The following is a 20,060-nucleotide window of genomic DNA, read 5'->3' on the forward strand; positions in this document are numbered from 1 at the left end:
TGGTCGCCTAAGACCATCAGAAAACACATATATAATTACATATTGTTTTTGTGATTCATCACTATGCTTTAATTATGTTCAATTTGTAACAATGAAAAAACATCCTGCGTATCAGGTATTTACATGATGATTCATAACAGTAGCAAAATTACAGTTATGAAGTAGCAACGAAAATAATTTTATGGTTGGGGGTCGCCACAACATGAGGAACTGTATTAAGGGGTCACGGCATTAGGAAGGTTGAGAACCACTGATCTAGGGGAATCCAAGTTGGCGGCCGATAGGACGTCAGCGAGAGAGAGAGTGTGAGTGTGTGGACATATTGGGTGTGTGTGTGTGTGTGTGTGTGTGTGTGTGTGTGTGTGACAGTTATATTCCACAGGACTTTTGGGGGCTGGTGGACCAAGCTCCCCTAGTTGGGAAGTCTCTGCTACCGCTGCAATCTCTCAGGGCAGCTGCTCTGCCACAGAGGCTGCGCCATCTTGAAGGGGAGAGCAGCTGTGACTGGGAGCCCAGCCTCACCTCTAACCGGGGAGCCCTCAGACACCACCTGGGACCCTACAGCTACACCGGCCAGGGACCTGCTGCCTCAGCTGTGAACCCACAAACACCAAGACTCCAGCCTCCCTGGCCACCAGCTCCTAAAATGTTTGTCCGGCGGGAGACAAAATGGTGGCTGAATAGGCGGACATGTCCTGCGTCTTCTCATGGAGCAGAGAGAAGAAACAGCTAAATCGAATAACATCCACCCAGAATTGATGAGACACTCTGTGGCCAGAAAGATTAGAGGCTGCCTGGAGAACATTAGGATCGGGGATCTGGGCTGGAGAGAGACACACAACCAAGACTAGAGGATCCGAAGGACACTGTGCTGCACCAAGTCTGCGTCCCTTGGGGACACATGTAACACTTGACTGTGGAAGGGAGCCCACAGGGCTGCTGGCAGAGGGGGACTCTAGATCTCAGTCCCCAGCCGTGGAAGGCTGCACCCAGAAAGGCGGCCTGAAGTTCTGCACTGGCCGCGCAGTGCTGGGAGGGGAGACACACGTGCAGCGGCGCTGTTGCTCCGTCTTTATATTTTCCTTGCTTTTACTCACTAAACCCAGTACATAGGATCTTCCAATTACAAACACTCACCAAGGCTGCAATGCAGGTGGAGGTGGTTTTGTGGAGGCTGGGGAGCAAAACAGGAAGAGGTGACCAGGCATCCAGATCTGGGACAGTCTGGTCCCTCCAGGGAGACACACGTGCAGCGGCGCGGTTGCTCCGTCTTTATATTTTCCTTGCTTTTACTCACTAAACCCAGTACATAGGATCTTCCAATTACAAACACTCACCAAGGCTGCAATGCAGGTGGAGGTGGTTTTGTGGAGGCTGGGGAGCAAAACAGGAAGAGGTGACCAGGCATCCAGATCTGGGACAGTCTGGTCCCTCCAACCCTAAACACCATTTTTTTCCCTGAAGAGTCAGCCCCTCCTGGCACCACAGCCGCAACCAACCTTGAGCTCAGCAGGGAAACAAGGATTCTGAATACCCCCAGGGAGGCCCCAGGGACTGGGCTGAGGGGTCATTTGGTCCCAGAAACTAATATAGCAACACTCCCACCTAGAGCCCGTGTCAGAAATAGATGTTTGTGTAAATATGACTGAAAGCAGGCAGACAATGCAGGAGAGGGTAAGAGATCAACCAAAGGACTTGTGTGCATGCATATCAGCATAACCAATGGACACGGGCATGGGGGCAGTGGGGGCTTGTCCCGGGGGATGGGAGTGGAGGGGGGGTCAATCGGAGAAAAAGGAGACATAGTAATACTTTAAACAATAAAAAAAGAAGTAAATTTACTATTAAAATGAATACCAAATTGAGAGTTAGATTATACAAATTTATTGCTGATGAAGCTTATTTTCTGAGTCCTAGGAATAGATACTCTGAAGAAGTTTCTCACTGGACAATGTCAAGCATACAAGGTCCACCTTCCAACCACTCTGCACAGGTTCCCTTTAACATAACCCTCCACTACAATGGGAGGGTATCCTCATTCCTCTTTTGGATTAGCCTAGAACTTGAATGGCAATGACAAATAATAGACTTCTAAATAACTCAACTATAATATAATTTACTTATTTATGGTTACATTTAATCCTACTTTGATATAATTAATCTAATTCTAGTAATATAAAATCTAAAATGATTTCATACATTTCTTCTTGCTCCCAAGTCTATTTAGATTGTTAGATGGAGGCCCGGTGAATGAAATGCATACGCGGGGGCGGAGGGGGGGGCGCGGGTTCCCCCAGCCTCGCCTGTGCCCTCTCACAGTGTGGGAACCCCACAATCAATCTCCCCAAAGAGATAGGCCCTGCCTACCCATCCAGGGGTCCTTGATGGATTGCCCCAAAGAGGTAGGCCAGAGCCAGGGGTCCTGCCCCCAGTGTTGCCACCAAGCCGCTGGAACAGGGGTGGGCAAACTTTTTGACTCCAGGGCCACAATGGGTTCTTAAACTGGACCGGAGGGCCGGAACAAAAGCATGGATGGAGTGTTTGTGTGAACTAATACATGTTAACACTGCTGCTGGTGAAGGAGCGGAGGGGAGACCCCCCGCCCCCCCCGTCACCGTTTGGAGCCATGTGACTCACCTCCGCACTGCACACACAGCATCAAGTCCCCGCCCACCCATGTGCATCCAATGCGCACGCAACCTCCTGGTGATGGATTGTTACGTGTGAGGGCATGACGGCGTGAGGGCATGACAACCACGTAGGCTTTTATTAGTATAGATATGAATATCTGACATATTTTGATGGAACGATACATTATAAATTGTATCTGTCTTAATTTTAGTGATAATAATAATAGGAAAAATACACTGAAAATTTATAAACTCAACTAATTAGTCTGTAAATGCATATATTCTCAGTTAAAACCAACACCACATATCCTTTAATAAATATTATAAGTTACAGGCTACTTTTGTACTGTAGTGTAACAAGTTTTACAATTACTCTTACAAAAAACACTTTTTAAATGTACAAATCTGTTTTCTAGACAGAATAAAATTTCTTATTTCTTATCAAGGTGACCCTATAAGGTATTTTTATTCACTTACTAAGAATAGAATCTTTAGATTAACTACAAATTTGCAGGTTTCCTTTAGCTTCTCTCTAGATAGCTCCTTCATTCACATCTTTTTCCATTTTAAAGTACATGTCACTATTAATTCCTTGAGATATTTTCAACAACCTTACAAACAAAATGACCAAGCTCCTCATTTTGACTCTATACAAGACTAAATTTAGAATTTCAGCTGTACTTAAAAACCTCTATACAAGATTGACTTAACCTAGCTTTCCCTTTCTACCAAATTCAAAATTCATGCCTCTGGGTAAACTGGAAGGTTACTGCTCTGACGGCAACCTCATCTACATGTCTGCAGTACTTGATGGTCCATAAAAAAAAAAACTAATCAAAATGTAGTCCACACCTTTGAATTATCACAATATTGCTTAGCATTCCATTTACGTCTTCTTTTAAGATTAGTTTCTAGCAAATAAAAGTACAAAAACACTGTCGTTATAACTTTGCAGTTTTATTATCTTTCCTCTAAGGCCTTCGCATTTGAAGATTAATCCCTGCTCTGACTGATATAAATGTTGATTTATAACAGCAAACAAGCAACCAAAGATAAATGAAGGAAATTTAAAAGAACCTTATAGGAAAGCTTTTAACACTCATGTTTAAAAATATAACTTCTTTAAAAACATAACTTTAGGGGTAAATAATCTGCTTTCCACTGTAGTGGGAGATTAAAATACTATGAATATTGAGCAAGAAAAAAACTTTTTCAAAAGCTTATGGCAGTTTGTTGGAAAAATACTACAAAACTATTACATGAATTTCCTCATTTTAAAGAAAACTATAGATAAAGACAGACAAAAGAAGAGGCGCTGCTAATTTTTGTATAAATAAATAATTTTATATAATGATTTCAACAAACCAGATGGTGAACATTCACTGAGTATGACTACCATTGAAAGTTGGCTTCAGAACAGGTCAAATAAAAATATAATTCAAGAACAGTTTGAATTACTTAGAAAACATTAAGAACTTGTTTCTAAGTATTCTATGGGTAGCCCAGTCGGCATGGCTTAGCGGTTGCGTAAACTAGGAGGTCACAGTTAAATTCCCAGTCAGGGTTGTGGGCTCAATCCCCAATGTGGAGCATGCAGGAGAGAGTCAATTAATGATTTTCTCTCATCACTGATGTTTCTGTCTCTCCCTTCCTCTTTGAAATCAATAAAAATATATAAAAATTCCATGTGCAAGTGAAACTGCACTTATTGAAGCAATGGTATATGAAAATATGATTACACATTTACAAAAAATAAAAAAGAGCTGGCAATAACAGAAATTTTTAGTGGAGGGAGCAATATAAAAAAGAAAACCAGGATATGTAAAAAGAAGCCCTTGCCCTAACCGGTTTGGCTCAGTGGATAGAGCGTTGGCCTGCGGACTGAAAGGTCTCAGGTTCAATTCTGGTCAGGGGCATATACCTTGGTTGCAGGCACATCCCCAGTAGGGGGTGTGCAGGAGGCAGCTGATCGATGTTTCTCTCTCATCGATGTTTCTAACTCTCTATCTCTCTCCCCTCGCCCTTCCTATCTGTAAAAAGTCAATAAAATATATTTTAATAAAAGAAGCCCTTAATAAATTTTCATACTTTTTCTTTACTTGAAATACTTTCTCAACTGGTTTATGATTATCCATTCACCAATCAGCAGGTCCACAAATCAGATCAGTTATGTCTCAGATCCCCCTACATAAATAAGGTTGATGTAATGGTAATGATTGTGTTCTCAGAACTAGAGGTTCAAAACTACACCTGGATGAAGTAAAAGTGAGGAAAGGCCTCCAGTAACTTCTTCTCTTTAGTCCCAAACCAACTTGAATTACCATTCACTTCAATTGGTTCTTTGATAATGCCGCTGAATAACCTAAAGGTCTAGCCTTCCCCCGTATGTGTCATACTTGGCACAACATAAGCATTAGATGCAGATATATATCTAACAGATATGTGTATGTGTGTTTACAAAAGAAACATAATAAGAATGTCCATAGCGATACTATCACTATATATAAAAGCCTAAGTGACCGTTCAACCATTCGACCAGTAGCTATGATGCACACTGACCACCAGGGGGCAAATGCTCAATGCACAGTCATGGAAACATGGAACAGACTGATGAATCTCAGAGGGAAGGGGGAAGCGGGGAGGGCGGGAAGAGATTAACCAAGATCATATATGCATACTAGAGGCCTGGTGGATGGATTCGTGCACTGGTGGGGTCCCTCAGCAAGGCCTGTGGGGACTGGGCTGAAACCGGAAGTCCAACATCCCCCGAGGGGTCCCAGATTGCAAGAGGGTGCAGGCCAGGTGAGGGACCCCACTGGTGCACAAATTCATGCACCAGGCCTCTAGTTAATAATATCCCAAAACTAGAAACTGCCAAAATGGATAGTGGCAGCAGAATGGATAAATACACTGTGGTATATTCACTTTATAATGCTATTCAATAAGTGAGAATTAAGCCGAAACCGGTTTGGCTTAGTGGATAGAGCGTCGGCCTGCGGACTGCAGGGTCCCAGGTTCGATTCCGGTCAGGGGCATGTACCTTGGTTGCGGGCACATCCCCAGTGGGGAGTGTGCAGGAGGCAGCTGGTCGATGTTTCTCTCTCATCGATGTTTCTAACTCTCTATCTCTCTCCTTTCCTCTCTGTAAAAACTCAATAAAATATATTAAAAAAAAATAAGTGAGAATTAATAAACTACAATGTTATGTAACAATATATCTAATAAACCTAAATGCTGAGCAAAAGAGGCCCATTTCTCTCTTGCCCCATCCAGAGAACTGGATCCTGATTTGCATAATGAGGGTAACGAAAGAGGCTGTGAGAAAGGTAGGAAGGATTCTCAGGAGGGTACAGCAGGGACACGGATCCTACTAACTGCACCATGGGCTCCATCAAGAAGTCCACCCACAAGCTGCTGGGAATGCCCTACCCACAGATCCCCCCAACGGGCCACAGCCACCCCAGCACTCTGCATCTTACCCACATATACCCCCAACCTGTGGCGGGCTCCCTGTGCATGCTCCCAATGGTGGCAGCCAGAGTGAGCTCTAGCAGATGGCCAGGGAGAACCCACAGAAAGCTGGCCCAAATCTGAGGGCCAGGGAGAAACCACAAACTTGAGCTTTCACACCACTTTTGTTAAAACAAAGTAGAGGCTGTCACCACTTGACCTGATATGTTGCAGGATCAAGAAACGGCATATGAGCAAAGAATTCTGCTACAAGAAGAGGAAGAAGCTTGGAGCAAGTATAACCTAGAAGGTCTGAGAAAGCCTCAGAGTAACTAGCAGGACTGAAGGAAGGTATTTCTCTCCAAAAGGCAGTTATTAAAGACCCCTAGGAGGTAACTGCTGCTCCAAAGGAGAGGAAAGCAACTCAGAACTTCAAGGAACATGGAAATCAATATTACATGACACCACCAAAGGATTACAATGATCTAGTAACTATTCTCTGATATCATCCATTATACATACAACATGCAAATAAACCCTCGCTGAGTGAAAGAATGATTAAATGAATGAATACCACCGCACTCTAAAACTGATAATTCTTTGTGTGTGTGTGTGTCAATGTAAATTTCTATATAATATAGCTATCTTTTAGAAAAGTGGAACTATTTCTGGAGTAACTGGGTCTAATTCTATTCTTGTATTCAAAAGCAGCAGCAGCCCCCAAGCCCCATCCCAAGAATATTTTCCTTTGGGAAAATAGCCAGCTTGTGCTGTTTACTTTGAATTTCAGACCACACAATAACTCACTCTGCTTTCGGACCAGATTACATCTGCTATCCAGGTGCTGTATTGTGAGGATCATACATTCAGTCAAAATGAAGACATCACTAACATAGGGAATGGGAGAAACAGATCTACAAGGGAATTTTATTAAAAATCTAAAATTGCTTTTTTAACTCCAAGTAAAATTTGGTATTTTGGTAAAGACCTTTAAAGCCATAAAGAGTGTTACTTAGCTCAGGAAATGATTATGCTGTATATAGAAAACTATTGAGATTTCAAGGTCCTTTCATAATCAGTGAACATTAAAAAGCACCACACTGTTTTACACAAACTCCCAATATCCCACTGAAAAAAACTTTCTGAATTCCAATGGTACTTACTGAAAACAACTCAACCTGTTCTATTAGCAACTCAGTCAACCTAGTACCCTAAGTATTTCAAATGCCTAATCTAGACTCTGACATCTTTAGGAGCAGTCCATGTCTTGAGATATACCTTCTAGGCCTTCTCTTTCTTTTAGTATGATACTACAACATATAGACATTGTCAGTACTAAACAAATATGTATTTGTTCATTTACTGCTATTAAAAGTTGTTAATCAACATTTTAAGGAGGAAAAAATAAATTAATGAGGGATAAAGGAAGGCCATCCCATCTATAAAGAAAGCAGGAATCCCTAGTTTTGTCATTATTCAAACTTGATGGTTGACTTAATGTTTAATGAATATTATGGTGCTCTTCTGATTTTATCTAATTCACACGTGGTGATGTGAACAAATAAGCAATGCGTCTTGTGTTGATAAAAAAATTGATAGCCTATGATGCCATGATACACAAATTATTTTAAATGTTCTATTAGCAACTCAGCCAATACATTTTAACAAAAACTGAGGCGGAAGGAATGGCTATGCAATCTTCCCAGAAAGAATCTGATACTAAGTTTGTTTGATCCTGGGTATTCTTTTTGGCCTTTCTGTATGTGATTCCTGCTTGTAGGTTTTTGGAAGCAAGAAAAATGGAATTAGCTGGTTCTTTGGGAGTTAGCTAGATACACTGAACTCAAGTAAGCTTCCCTTCTTAAATCACTTTCTTGGGTCTATGAACCTGTCTCCCATTCAGGTTCTTATCACTCTGTAGTGTAACTGCCAAAGCTCTTAAATATCTTCCCAACCCAACTACAAGGTCCTCTGGGAAGGGCTATGCATTGCTGCGACGTTGTGGGAACGCAACACTTACTGAGCAAATCAATGTTTTCCACCTGAAAACTGCAAGATAAAGCCTAGTGATCAGCCGGGCCTAATCAACTTGTGAACCAATGGAGAAGACAAGTGAGACAGAGGTTTTAATGTGCGTGTTTACCTTTTACTGAGCAGGTGTCATGAGACAGAGCCTTTCCTGAACAATGCCTGCATAGTTCATCTTCAGATATGACTGGGGGACTGCATTACCACATTTCTCCAAAATCTACAGAGGAATTTCCACATGTTCTAAGACCTAAGTCTTACTGTTTTTTAAAAATCTGTTTTCACTTAAGAAGAAGAAAGCATATAAAACTACTACATTCTATTTTCTTACATCCCTATCACTAAAAACAGCTGATTTCTCCTTTTTTTAAAAAAATTACTGGCTAGCAATAAAATTCTGAAAATAGAGATTCATGATGGAAACTGACTCAAACTAAATCACAGCAAGGCTATTATAAAAATATGGTGTTTAGGTGCTAGCTATTTAATTTGGCTCACAATTTAGACTAAGCATATTTTTAAAAAATATATTTTTATTGATTTCATAGATGAAGGGAGAGAGAGACAGAAACATCAATGATGAAAGATTGAGCTGGCAACTGGGGATTGAGCTGGCAACCCAGGCATATGCCCTTGACCGGAATCGAACCTGGGACCCTTCAGTCTGTAGGCAAACGCTCTATCCACTGAGTCAAACCAGGTAAGGCTAAGAGTATTTTTTAAATTAAATAAATTACAATTTTACTCACTTCAAAGCTTCCTCAAATTTATAGATTTTCTTTTGAGTATCTTCTTTTTCTTTATCAAGCTCACTCTGCAAGTCGTGAACCTGCCATGACAAGACGTGGTACACGTATCAGAAGACAAGGAAAGTTTGCTCAAATGAGAAGTACAAACAATGACACAGCAATCTTAAGTCCATTTTCATATAAAGTTAGACTTAGCTATTTCAAAATAGAAATTGGACTAACCATAATCATTTAGCATATAATTACTTTAATACTCTATTTCCAACACCATTTTTCTGATCAAAGTTAGTAACTGTTTGAGTCTCCCTGCATGTGGATTTCCTGTGAAATAGACTGACATGTAAAACACTCCAAAAGGGAGGAATAACTTGAATTTTTTAAACAGTTACATATTAGCCAAAGGAAAGGAATTTCATACGATTCAGGAGAACACAAGTAAGAACGTGCCTCTACTCCCAAACTCATACAGGTGATGATGAAACAGTCTTTGCTGCTGGGAACGATTCCTATAACTATTCACTGAGTTTGGGAGGAAATCCCCACCATGAGTATCTGTTTCCTAGATGTGGCATCCTTTCAGTAGGTGGGTTGGCAGCATGAGTAATAATAACAAATGAAAATTTTGCTTCACAGGAAATTCTTCATATGCAGATGCAGACGTAAATGGATCTAGAAATAGGAGAAGGCAACTCTGGTACAGCTGGAGGGAGCAGGAGGAGTAAATAGCAGCCATGGCTCCACATACATGGCCACTGAGGGTGCAGAGCAGCTGGCAGGAAAGAAAACTCATCACTTAGAGGGGTGCAGATGCCAGCCAGCTACACACCTGCCACCAGCCCAGGTGAGGCTGAACGTGCAACTGCTGGGTAAGGGGATAGGAGAGGGATGACAAACCAACAAAAGACACACACACACACACACCCCACACCTTCCCAAACTCTGAATCAGTGTTAGCCAAAAGTACCTGTAGTTGGCTATTTATAATAGTTTGGATGGAGATCTAGTTAACTCAAAAACCCTATATTCTTTGACCCATTTTGGCTTTTCTCCTACTCATTCTTGAAGTGTATATCTGTTAAGATTGGTGCTTGACAACTGCAGGGGGCATAACCTTGCTTCTATTATGTCTCCCAGTGTGGTCTCCTCCTCAGAGCTGTGGTTAAAATCCACTTCCCAGGAAATCCCCAGGAGGGTTTGGGGGTTTCTACTGAGGAGGAGTTTTTCTTCACACCCACAGCCTACTTCTCCCTGTCCTCTGAACAATACATTACTACACAGGGAACTAACAAGGAGCCGCCATCAGAGTCTCTGATGAGTCACTGGTACTTTACATGCTGGACTGTGCCTCCAATGTGCTGGGCTAGGAGGGGTTTCCCCTGTATTGGCTGCTCAATTGTTTTCTGGGACTCAGAACCCTGTATGAAAGTATAATTGAGACTTACTCCTTTAAGTGAAAGCTTCAAAAAATTAATCATTTTTGAGAAAACTCGATCTAAAATTATAAGGTGATTATGAGTACAAGCTCTGAGTCAGACTGCATGAGTTTGTCCCCCACCTTCACAAGTTACTCAGCACACTGTGCCTCAGCTGCCTCATCCGAGAAATGGGGACAACAGGGTGTATATTGACATTGTGAGGAGTTCATGTTACTCCATGTAAAGCTCATAGAACAACATTGAGAACATAATAAATGCTCAACAACTATAAAAAATTATCACCTTCTTAGATTAAATACTCTATACACAAACATTTTCTTGAAAACTCAAGGTCATTATGATTACCCAAAATCACAGTATGCCCCCATCCAGTGATTCCCTTAGATGGACTGTCTGTCCTTTCAGAAAATGGCCCCTGAATTGCTAAGAATTCTGAGTTCTTGCAAGTGCTTTTTTTCCTTCACAATTCACTCAATCTCTGTCAGTGAACAGCGGCCACTTCCTGATGTGTGGTCAGTGCCCTAATGCAAGCACCTCGACCTAATCTATGCTTCTATTAGAACCGCTTCTATGGCAGGAATGGACCCATCTGAACGGAAGGAGGAGAGCCTTCCCTCTGAGTCATACATCCATGTGTCAAAGCACAGCCTTCTGAGCTGGGGTTCCCTAAAGCCAGAAGCTGTTTCTCGTTTATTTTATATCCCCAGCACTCAGCACAACCAACACCTGGCTCTCACTAGAATAGCCAACAAATGCTGTTCTGTGTTTGTTTGTTTGTTTGTTTGTTCTTAAATGAATATATTCGCATCGTATACTTAAGGGCCATTTTGGGTTAAATTTCCAGCTTCTACCCAGGTCTCAGATAGTTGTGGGTAACACAGATAATGCTGTCCTTTTTAAAAATATATATATTTATTGATTTTTTACAGAGGAAGGGAGAGGGATAGAGAGTTAGAAACATCGATGAGAGAGAAGCATCAGATCAGCTGCCTCCTGCACACCCCCTACTGGGGATGTGCCCGCAACCAAGGTACATGCCCTTGACTAGAATCGAACCTGGGACTCTTCAGTCCCCAGGCGGATGTTCTATCCAGTGAGCCAAACCAGCCAGGGCAAATGCTGTCCTTTTTAATGTACTGATAGCAGTGAAGGATAAGGCTTGAATTAATTTGCTTGTAACCCTTCCCCCACTATACATTGTTAATATCCAAAATGAATTTTAATAAATAATGAAAACCAAACCACAAAGTCAAGGATACAGCATATATTCTCAAACATGAGATTGTATTAAGTAATTTAAGTTTTTTTTAAAACATATTTTATTGATTTTTTACAGAGAGGAAGAGAGAGGGATAGAGAATCAGAAACATCGATGAGAGAGAAACATCCATCAGTCACCTCCTGCACACCTCCTACTGGGAATGTGCCCGAAACTAAGGTACATGCCCTTGATCGGAATCGAACCTGGGACCTTTCAGTCCGCAGGGCAACGCTCTATCCACTGAGCCAAACTGGTTAGGGCAAGTAATTTAAGTTTTAAATAATTTCAGATTTAAGTAGCCATAAACACACTTACCAAATGGATATTTTACTCCCTTTCACCCTAAGAATTTAAGGCAGCAGGAAGTGAGTACTTGTGTATATGAGAAAGGTATTCTGCTGCATATAAGGAAACAGGCGAACTGTGGCAGACGTCACAGCACAGCAAAGGGCACGAAGCGGCGACTGCCCCCACACATCAACTAGCGGGGTCCCTCCACTGCTCCTTTTCATTGCTCCAACCTCTACTCCCCAACATGAAAAATAGGTTCTGGGCTGCAGGGCTTCTAGAAATCATTTGACTACACAAATTCATTTCTAAACACTTCACTCAAGGCACGTGTCCTTGTAAAGAAAATCAGGCCAGTAGTAGTTAGAAAATACTACACAATTTGTTATGTGTCAAGCTGTGAGAATCTTAAATTATTTTAACCTAGTTAAAAGAAGAATATATGCACACTAAACACTGGAATAACTATTTTTCGTGGTTTTGAACTCCATCAGACTGTATATCTCACTTGTTAGAGAGTTACATCAGAATTATTATAAGTAGATATTTCCATTCTAACACATTCTGGAAAGTCCATGCTTAACATCTGCCTCATGAACTGCTTTAGGTAAACACCACCATCTCTTTCTCTCTGGTGCCTGTCTGGAAAACAAGCAATGGGCTATTTGTCAGAGGCAGGTGTTTCCTTGCTAGTAAAATCATTTAGCCTCACCATTTCCTGACTTAACAGATTAGGACACTTCATCAAACAATGACATTTCGTTTTACTACCTATTATTTGTTTGATGTTCAAAGACCTTAAGAGCAGGGGATAGCCACCAGAGATCAATAGAGAGCCTGAGATAATGTGTGTGCTTAAATTAGGGACGGCATCGGATGCGTGTCTCTCACCTCAAAGACAAGCTAGATTCTCGTGCTGCTTTCTCATTGGCATGAGGAAATAGTGTCATTCAGATGGAATTTCCTCCTCCTGCACAGATACTCAGAACGGAGTTTTATACCCAAAGTTATTGGCTGCGCACACCTGTCCCACCTGTAACACTGTCTAGCAAACAAAAGCCCTACACATCCCACTTCACTCTCCAGTTACACAGTCCAGGGCTACAGAAGATTTATGTCAGCTCTGAGCATCAGAAGGGATATTCCCTGAGGGGGGTGCAAGACATCAAATCTTCAAGGGCTGGGATCACAGCAGGTTTAATAAAGACAGAATAACAGATGTCAATTTAAAAGGGGGAGATTACGGAATTAATTGTAAAACAGAGGGACATGCTGAGCAACATTTTCTCTTCTAATATAAATAATGTGGGAACATACGCAAGATACACAAATAAGCTTATTTTTCTTCTAGAGGCTGCCATTGTTCTAAACATGTCTTATTTACACTGAAAACAATTAATGCACTTTAATTAGTCCCGTTATTAAAAAGCTAGGCCAGTTGAGACCGTGTGGAAAGGGGGAGCTGTAGCTAGGACGCCTGATGGCAAGGGTTCGGCCTGCTACCTGCAGTGAATGAGAACAGAACGGTGGGAAGGTTACTGCAAAGGATGAACTGGGCTCTCTCATGCTGTTTCTTGTTTGTGTCCATCAGGCAGAGGGGCTGATCCATAACTTTAGTTCATCTAGCGGGTGGGATAGGCACCGAGCAGAGGTGGCAGTAGGAGGAAGACTCTGGCTCTATCTCTCTATCTAACTGCCCTCAGTAGGACTTACAGGAGTTTGGGATAGAAACACATTCTTTTAAAATGAGTTCATGTGTGCCTTTCTCCTGGCGCCCAGCCCGCGCTGTCTCACAGGTACACAGATACCATCTCTCAGGAAGAGCCAGAGTGGGAGGCTGGAGTGAGGAGCCAGGAAGGTGTTCCTTAAAGGACGGGAAGCCAGCTATCTGGCCAGAGAATGAACAATGGACTAAAAAGCACACCCAGAGGATGTAGCTCCTTTTACATGGGGAGCAAGTCTTCTCAGAATGCAAGCCTTCTTTTGGTAAGTAAAATATGTATGAAGCTGCATGGCTCAACAGCAGAAATGGAAAAATTCTACATTTTACTGAAAGCAATATTTCCCTCTCCTGTTCAGATGCCATTTTGTAGACATAAAGCACATTTAAGAACTTGCATTGAGTTGTATTCAAACTGCAGCAAGAAAAAAAACTTCAGCAATAAGAAAATTTATTATAATTTTAAAGAGTACATATTCAGACCAATACATGTCCGTGGAAATATACACTTTTCCAAATGACAGAAACAGTCTTCTTCCTAGACAGTAAGCTCCTGGAAAAGAGCATCTATGCCTAATTCATCCTCTACCCTCTCACTAGTCCCTAGTATGATATTCACCAATGAAAGCATTGAATGACTATCTGCTGAGTGACTATATTGGGTGCATAAGATGTGATATTACAGTTTTTAAAGAATTTTGTGCTATAAAATCTTTTAATTTTTCATTTGTATGTATTTTTAATTAGTTGAAGGGTTGACCTTTTTTTGCATTTTCTATTATGTGTGTATTTTACAAATGGCTTAATTTGATATATGTTAGAACAGTAAATCATTACAAAAGCAGCAACAAAATCTTTGCTATTTCAACTACTCTTTTACTTTCTATGTTTTATAGCAAACAAGAAATTCAAAACTTAAGTTAGCCTAGCTCAGTGGTCAGCAAACTGCGGCTCGTGAGCCACATGCGGCTCTTTGGCCTCTTGAGTGTGGCTCTTCCACAAAATACCGACTTCTGTGCATGGGCCACGAAGTTTCAATCACACTTTACATGTGCACCCTCACATGGTATTTTGTGGAAGAGCCACACTCAAGGGGCTAAAGAGCCGCATGTGGCTCACGAGCCACAGTTTGCTGACCACTGGCCTTGCTGGTGTGGCTCAGTGGTTGAGTGTCAGTCCATGAACCAAGAGGTCACAGTTCGATTCCTGGTCAGAGTACATGCCTGGGTTGTGGGCTCAATCCCCGGGAAGGGGCATGCAGGATGCAGTTGCTCGATGTTGCTCTCTCATGGATGTTTCTATCTCTCTATCCCTTTCCCTTCCTCTAAAATCAACAAAAAATATATATTTAAAAAACCAAAGTTAAATCACAAACTTAATTCTGCACTTTATTGCTGAAGATGTTAATAATGTGTCAAAGAACCCCAGTTATTACTGATGACAGGGATACCAGCTTATTTCAGGAGGAATATTCACTATTCTAATTGACAAGAAACAATCACTAATCAACTTTTTAGTAGACAAAAAAGTAGACAACTCTTTCAATGTTTTATATTCTTTGGTTAAATATTTGGAGTTCTTAGTATATGTATGATACAATAAAATACAAATGACTCCCATAAACTGTATCACATTTTTTAAATGATAGAAAATATAATTTTACTCTTTGCTCATTAAATATACAAGTGGTATTTTAAAGTTGATATAACTAATAATAGAACTGAAGCTGTTTACAAACATAAAAAACAAAAAAGTAAAATCTGATTACTGACTAGCTGAAATAAACTTAGAATAAATTATTCTTTAAGGGCTAGAATGCATGTCTTTATAAAAATCAACCTTCATTCTTAATTGCTTCATTTTCTATTTCAAATGTAGCTTCCCACAAAATATATTACCTTTTTTTCATAGGTGCGTTTTAAATTACTTTTCTCCATTTGAAACTCATTTTCTTGATCCTGTGAATGATAAATATTTTTATTATACTTAAAATTGCTACTAGAATTAATAAAATTAGTAATCTAATGAAATAAATAAATCTACATGATGACAAACTTTGAGTTTCACATATTTGTAAGAGCATCCTACCAGTCTAATTTTCTAAACAAAAATATGATTAGGTTTATGTTAGAGGTCATAAAACCTTAGTTATCTAAAGATATTACTACTCTTAAAAGTACATACTTTACAGTAGAAGAGAAGCTTTCTGACCCTTAGGATTAGGAGATTACCTATAATGACCAACTGAATTAATACAGAAATAATAAATTTGAAATTATACTATATACTAGTTCCTGGCATTTTTTGACCATGAGGGGGAAAGGAAAAATCTAATAGGAGAGGAGGAGAGGGGAAGAGGGAGAGAGGGGGAGAGGGCAAGACAAGGAGAGGGGGAGAGAAGGAGAGGAGGAGAGGAAGAGAGAGGGAGAGAGAGGGAGAGAAAGCATGAGAATTGGCAGATAACTCAAAGGGAGAAAATATTCTTTGTACCTAGAGGGTATTATGCTAAGTGAAATAAGGCAGAGAAAGACAAATACCATATGATTTCACTTACATGCAAAATCTAAAAAAAAACACAAATAAATAAAACAGAAAGACTCGTAGATACAGGAAACAAATTAGTGGTTACCAAAGGGAACGGGGATGGGGAATGGACAAAATAGAGGAAAATAAGGGAACTTAAGAGGCACTACAAACTTCCAATTATAAAATAAATAAGTCATGGAGATGTAATGTACAGCATAGGAATATAGTCAATAATCTATATTTATAAAAGCCTAAGCAACCGTTTGACCGTTTGACCATTTGACCAGTAGCTATGATGCACAATGACTACCAGGGAACAGACGCTCAATGCACAGGCATGGAAACATGGAACAGACTGATGAATCTTAGAGGGAAAGGGGGAGGGGAGAGGGCAGGAAGAGATTAACCAAAGATTTTATATGCATACTAGAGGCCCGGTGCACAGATTCGTGCACCGGTCGGGGGTCTCTCAGCCTGGTCTGCGGGGATTGGGCTGAAATCAGCCGTCTGACATCCCCCGAGGGGTCCCAGATTGTGAGAGGGTGCAGGTCAGGACAAGGGACCCCACTGGTGCATGAATTCATGAACCGGGCCTCTAGTAGTGTATAACTTTGCATGGTGACAGATGGTAAGTAGACTTATGGTAGGAATCATTTCCTAATGTATCTAAATATCAAATCACTATGATGTATACCTGGAACTAATAAGCTACTGTATGTCAATTATATGTAAATACATAAATATATAAAAATAAAAGAATATATTTAAATAAAATTTATTTTTAAATTTAATTTCAAAAGAAAGATTATTCAAAGGAAAATTATTGTTCTTTATTTCCTATATCCCATTAGCATCTACTTTTGTTAAGATAAATAAGATGAAAAAAATGATACAATGTGCAATAAAAGACTCAGCAATAGCTACTTACATTTTTAAGTTTTTTAAAACTCTTATTTGTACATATAAATCAAGAAAAAGGAAAGTGAGGATGGAGGGTGTCAATGGGCAGGGGATAAAAGGAGTACATCTGTAATACTTTCAACAATAAAGTTGAAAGTGAGTTTCAGCCATTCTGTGAACAAATACAAGACCCACCTGTAGTTGTTGCTTTCTTTGAAGTTCTGATTCCTGTAACTGCAGTTTTAATTGACAGATGTTCTGTTCTAATTCTTTAATTGTACCAGAGGCCTAGAAAGATTTTAAGAAAAAAACTAAAAAATTTGTACCATTTCACAATTTCTGGTTGAATAAATTTACCTTTTCCACCTTGAAGGTTCCTCAAAATTAAAATGATCTGTAAATCTGAATTTAAAATGTTTTTTAAAAATTAAAAAATTCATCTTTTAAAGTAAAAACATATATTAAATTGTTTAGTGTTTGAAGTTATATAAATATAATAGTAATGAAGAAATAGCTGGTTTTACAGAAAAATAGTTTTACAGAAAACTTTTCAAATTGTAAAACCAAATGCACTGGAACATTCAATTCATGAAATACCACATAACTGACTACCTGAGAATTGTAGCTTTGGGATTCTCTTTGCAGAAAGTGTCAATTCTCAGACACAACATGTGTGAGTGCCAGGGGGGTGTGTGTGGGCTCACACGTGTGCATAGGATGTTAAGAAAACTAAAGCATAGCCAAGATGTCAAAATAATAATAATGCATATATTCAGCCTAAAAATGTATTATTAACACAACTGAGCATTTCTTTTCAGATTTTTATGTTTCCTTTTATAAAAATGTTGGTACAAGGGTTAACTTATTATGGCAGAATACAGTTTATTAAATATTATGTCATGTTATATATTAGACATTTAGTATTTTAAGTATTTTAAATGCCAATAAATATTACTTTAGTAATTTCAAGAATAAAGCAAAGGAAAGATTAATTTTCAATGCTAAATAGCTTCTACATGGCTACCTATGGCTACAGGCGGAGTAAAGCTACTTTGTATGATATATACATCTAAAGTAAATTACTTTGTATGTATATATACCAACATATATATAATACCTTAGAAACTGAAAGTGTGTGTTCCTTTTTCAGAAGGTTTATATCAGCATCATACTTGTTTTGTAATAGCTTCACACTTTGCTCATAATCGTTCATAAGATGATCTTTCTCTTTATGCAGTGAATTGCGCCTAAAAATAAGAGAATAAAATATATTTCCAATACATTTGAAATCAATTCCTAGAATGGAATTTTTAGTCAACCAAATCCAAATGCATTATCTTTCAGTATGTCAAATAATTATCTACATTTGTATAAACTTTTTAAAAAGCATTATGCTTCATATGTTAAGTGGGACTTTAAAAAAATAAACAGATGGCAGTGTTTAGGTTAGAAACCTCCCAAAGTTAATGTACAAGGTGAATAATTTTGGCATATACTTTACAGAGTTGATATCAGTACTTTACAGCCACACCTGAGAGATATCTGACTTCAGACAATACCTTGCCTTTACTTCTTGCAACTCACTACATGTTATCTGGTAACATCTCTCCAGTTCCAATTTTTCTTGAATTAATTTCTGCTTCTGTAAGTTACTGTTTTCTGCTTCTCCAGTCAGCTGCTGGACACGGGACTCCAGTTCTTTCACCATCTGGTTCTAAAAGAATAGGTCATTGTTAAAAAGGCCTCTGACTTTGTAACACTTCAGTATCACTGAGTAACCTGAAGAAAATATATACCCTATTAGAGATAATACAGAAAACAAATGTATCATAACCATATCATAAAAAATTAAACCAACCTCTAAGTTAACCAAGTCTTTAAAAAATGCTTTCTACCATAAAAGATCATAATGTTTATATGCTTTTAGCCATTCATTCATTCATTAATTCAACAAATTTTATTGAAGTCTCTATCCTCAGGAAGGTTCCATCTTCTTCATGCAACTTAAGAAGTTTATATTGTTAGCTGAGCAATTAACAGTATTTTTGCTCATTTGAAGTTTTAGAAACTTTTTTAAATTATAAAAGCAATCCTATCTAATAAAAGAGAAACATGGTAATTGGCGTACGACCGCTACCCTTCCCATTGGCTAATCAGCGAGATATGCAAATTAACTGGCAGCCAAGATGGCAGCCGGCAGCCAGGCAGCTTGAAGCTAACATGAGGCTTGCTTGCTTCAGTGACGGAGGAAACCAACGTTCCCCACCTGACTTGCCGGCCTCTGAGCCTGAAGTATCAAACATTGTAACAAATATAGAAGCTAAACAAAACCCCAGAAACCTGCTTTCAGTCCGCTGGGATCTCAGAGCTGGAGTTGATACAGAGTTTCGATTATAGAACCCAAACAAACCAGATACCTGCTTTCAGCAGCAGAGGCCTCAGAGCTGGAGCCAGAGCTAAAGATGGCCCAGAATAAAAAAACAAAAAAAAGAATAAAAGGAGCAGTTGGGACCATCGGTCACCCACCAGCCTGAAAACAGCCCTCAGCTCCTCACCCAGACTGGCCAGGCACCCCAGTGGGGACCCCCACCCTGAAGGGTGTGTGACCAGCTGCAAACAGTCATCATCCCCTCACCCAGGATGGCCAGGCACCTCAGTGGGGACCCCCACCCTGATCCAGGACACCCTTCAGGGCAAACCAGCTGGCCCCCACCCACAATATAGGAAATGAGGACAGATCTGAAAAACAGAACTTTTAGAAATGTCAAAATAAAAATCTCAAAAGATGGGTTAAACAGCAGTTTAGACATAGCTTAAGAGAAAACTAGTGAACTATAAGAAAGAATTGTTCAGAATGCAGCTCAGAGAGCTAAAAAGATACAAAGTATGAAAAAGAGCTTAAATATAGAATGCCATTTTATTGACCACCTGCTATGAGTCTTACATTACTTAATTATAGATTATTATCTCATAAACTCATGGCAATGAATTGCAAGGTAGCTATAAATAAACTCATTTTATAAATGAAAAAAATGATACTCAAAGGGAAAACATAGGGGCTTAGGGCTCTTC

At 39.7% G+C, this 20,060-nt stretch overlaps 1 protein-coding gene across 1 annotated transcript in view; it reads right to left on the reverse strand.

Annotated features, from left to right (window-relative positions):
• Positions 1-20,060, reverse strand: part of CEP112 (centrosomal protein 112kDa) — a 353,141-nt gene that overhangs the window by 263,812 nt on the left and 69,269 nt on the right. Inside the window, exons 13-17 of the mRNA XM_015572412.1 lie at positions 18,548-18,702; positions 18,106-18,235; positions 17,184-17,276; positions 15,461-15,520; positions 8,858-8,937 (exon numbers count right to left, since the gene is read on the reverse strand). Of these exons, the coding sequence (XP_015427898.1) occupies positions 8,858-8,937; positions 15,461-15,520; positions 17,184-17,276; positions 18,106-18,235; positions 18,548-18,702 (518 nt within the window). The remainder of the gene's footprint in view (positions 1-8,857; positions 8,938-15,460; positions 15,521-17,183; positions 17,277-18,105; positions 18,236-18,547; positions 18,703-20,060) is intronic.

Source organism: Myotis davidii, unplaced genomic scaffold (assembly GCF_000327345.1).
Source record: "Myotis davidii unplaced genomic scaffold, ASM32734v1 scaffold69, whole genome shotgun sequence".
Classification (NCBI taxonomy): Eukaryota; Metazoa; Chordata; class Mammalia; order Chiroptera; family Vespertilionidae; genus Myotis; species Myotis davidii.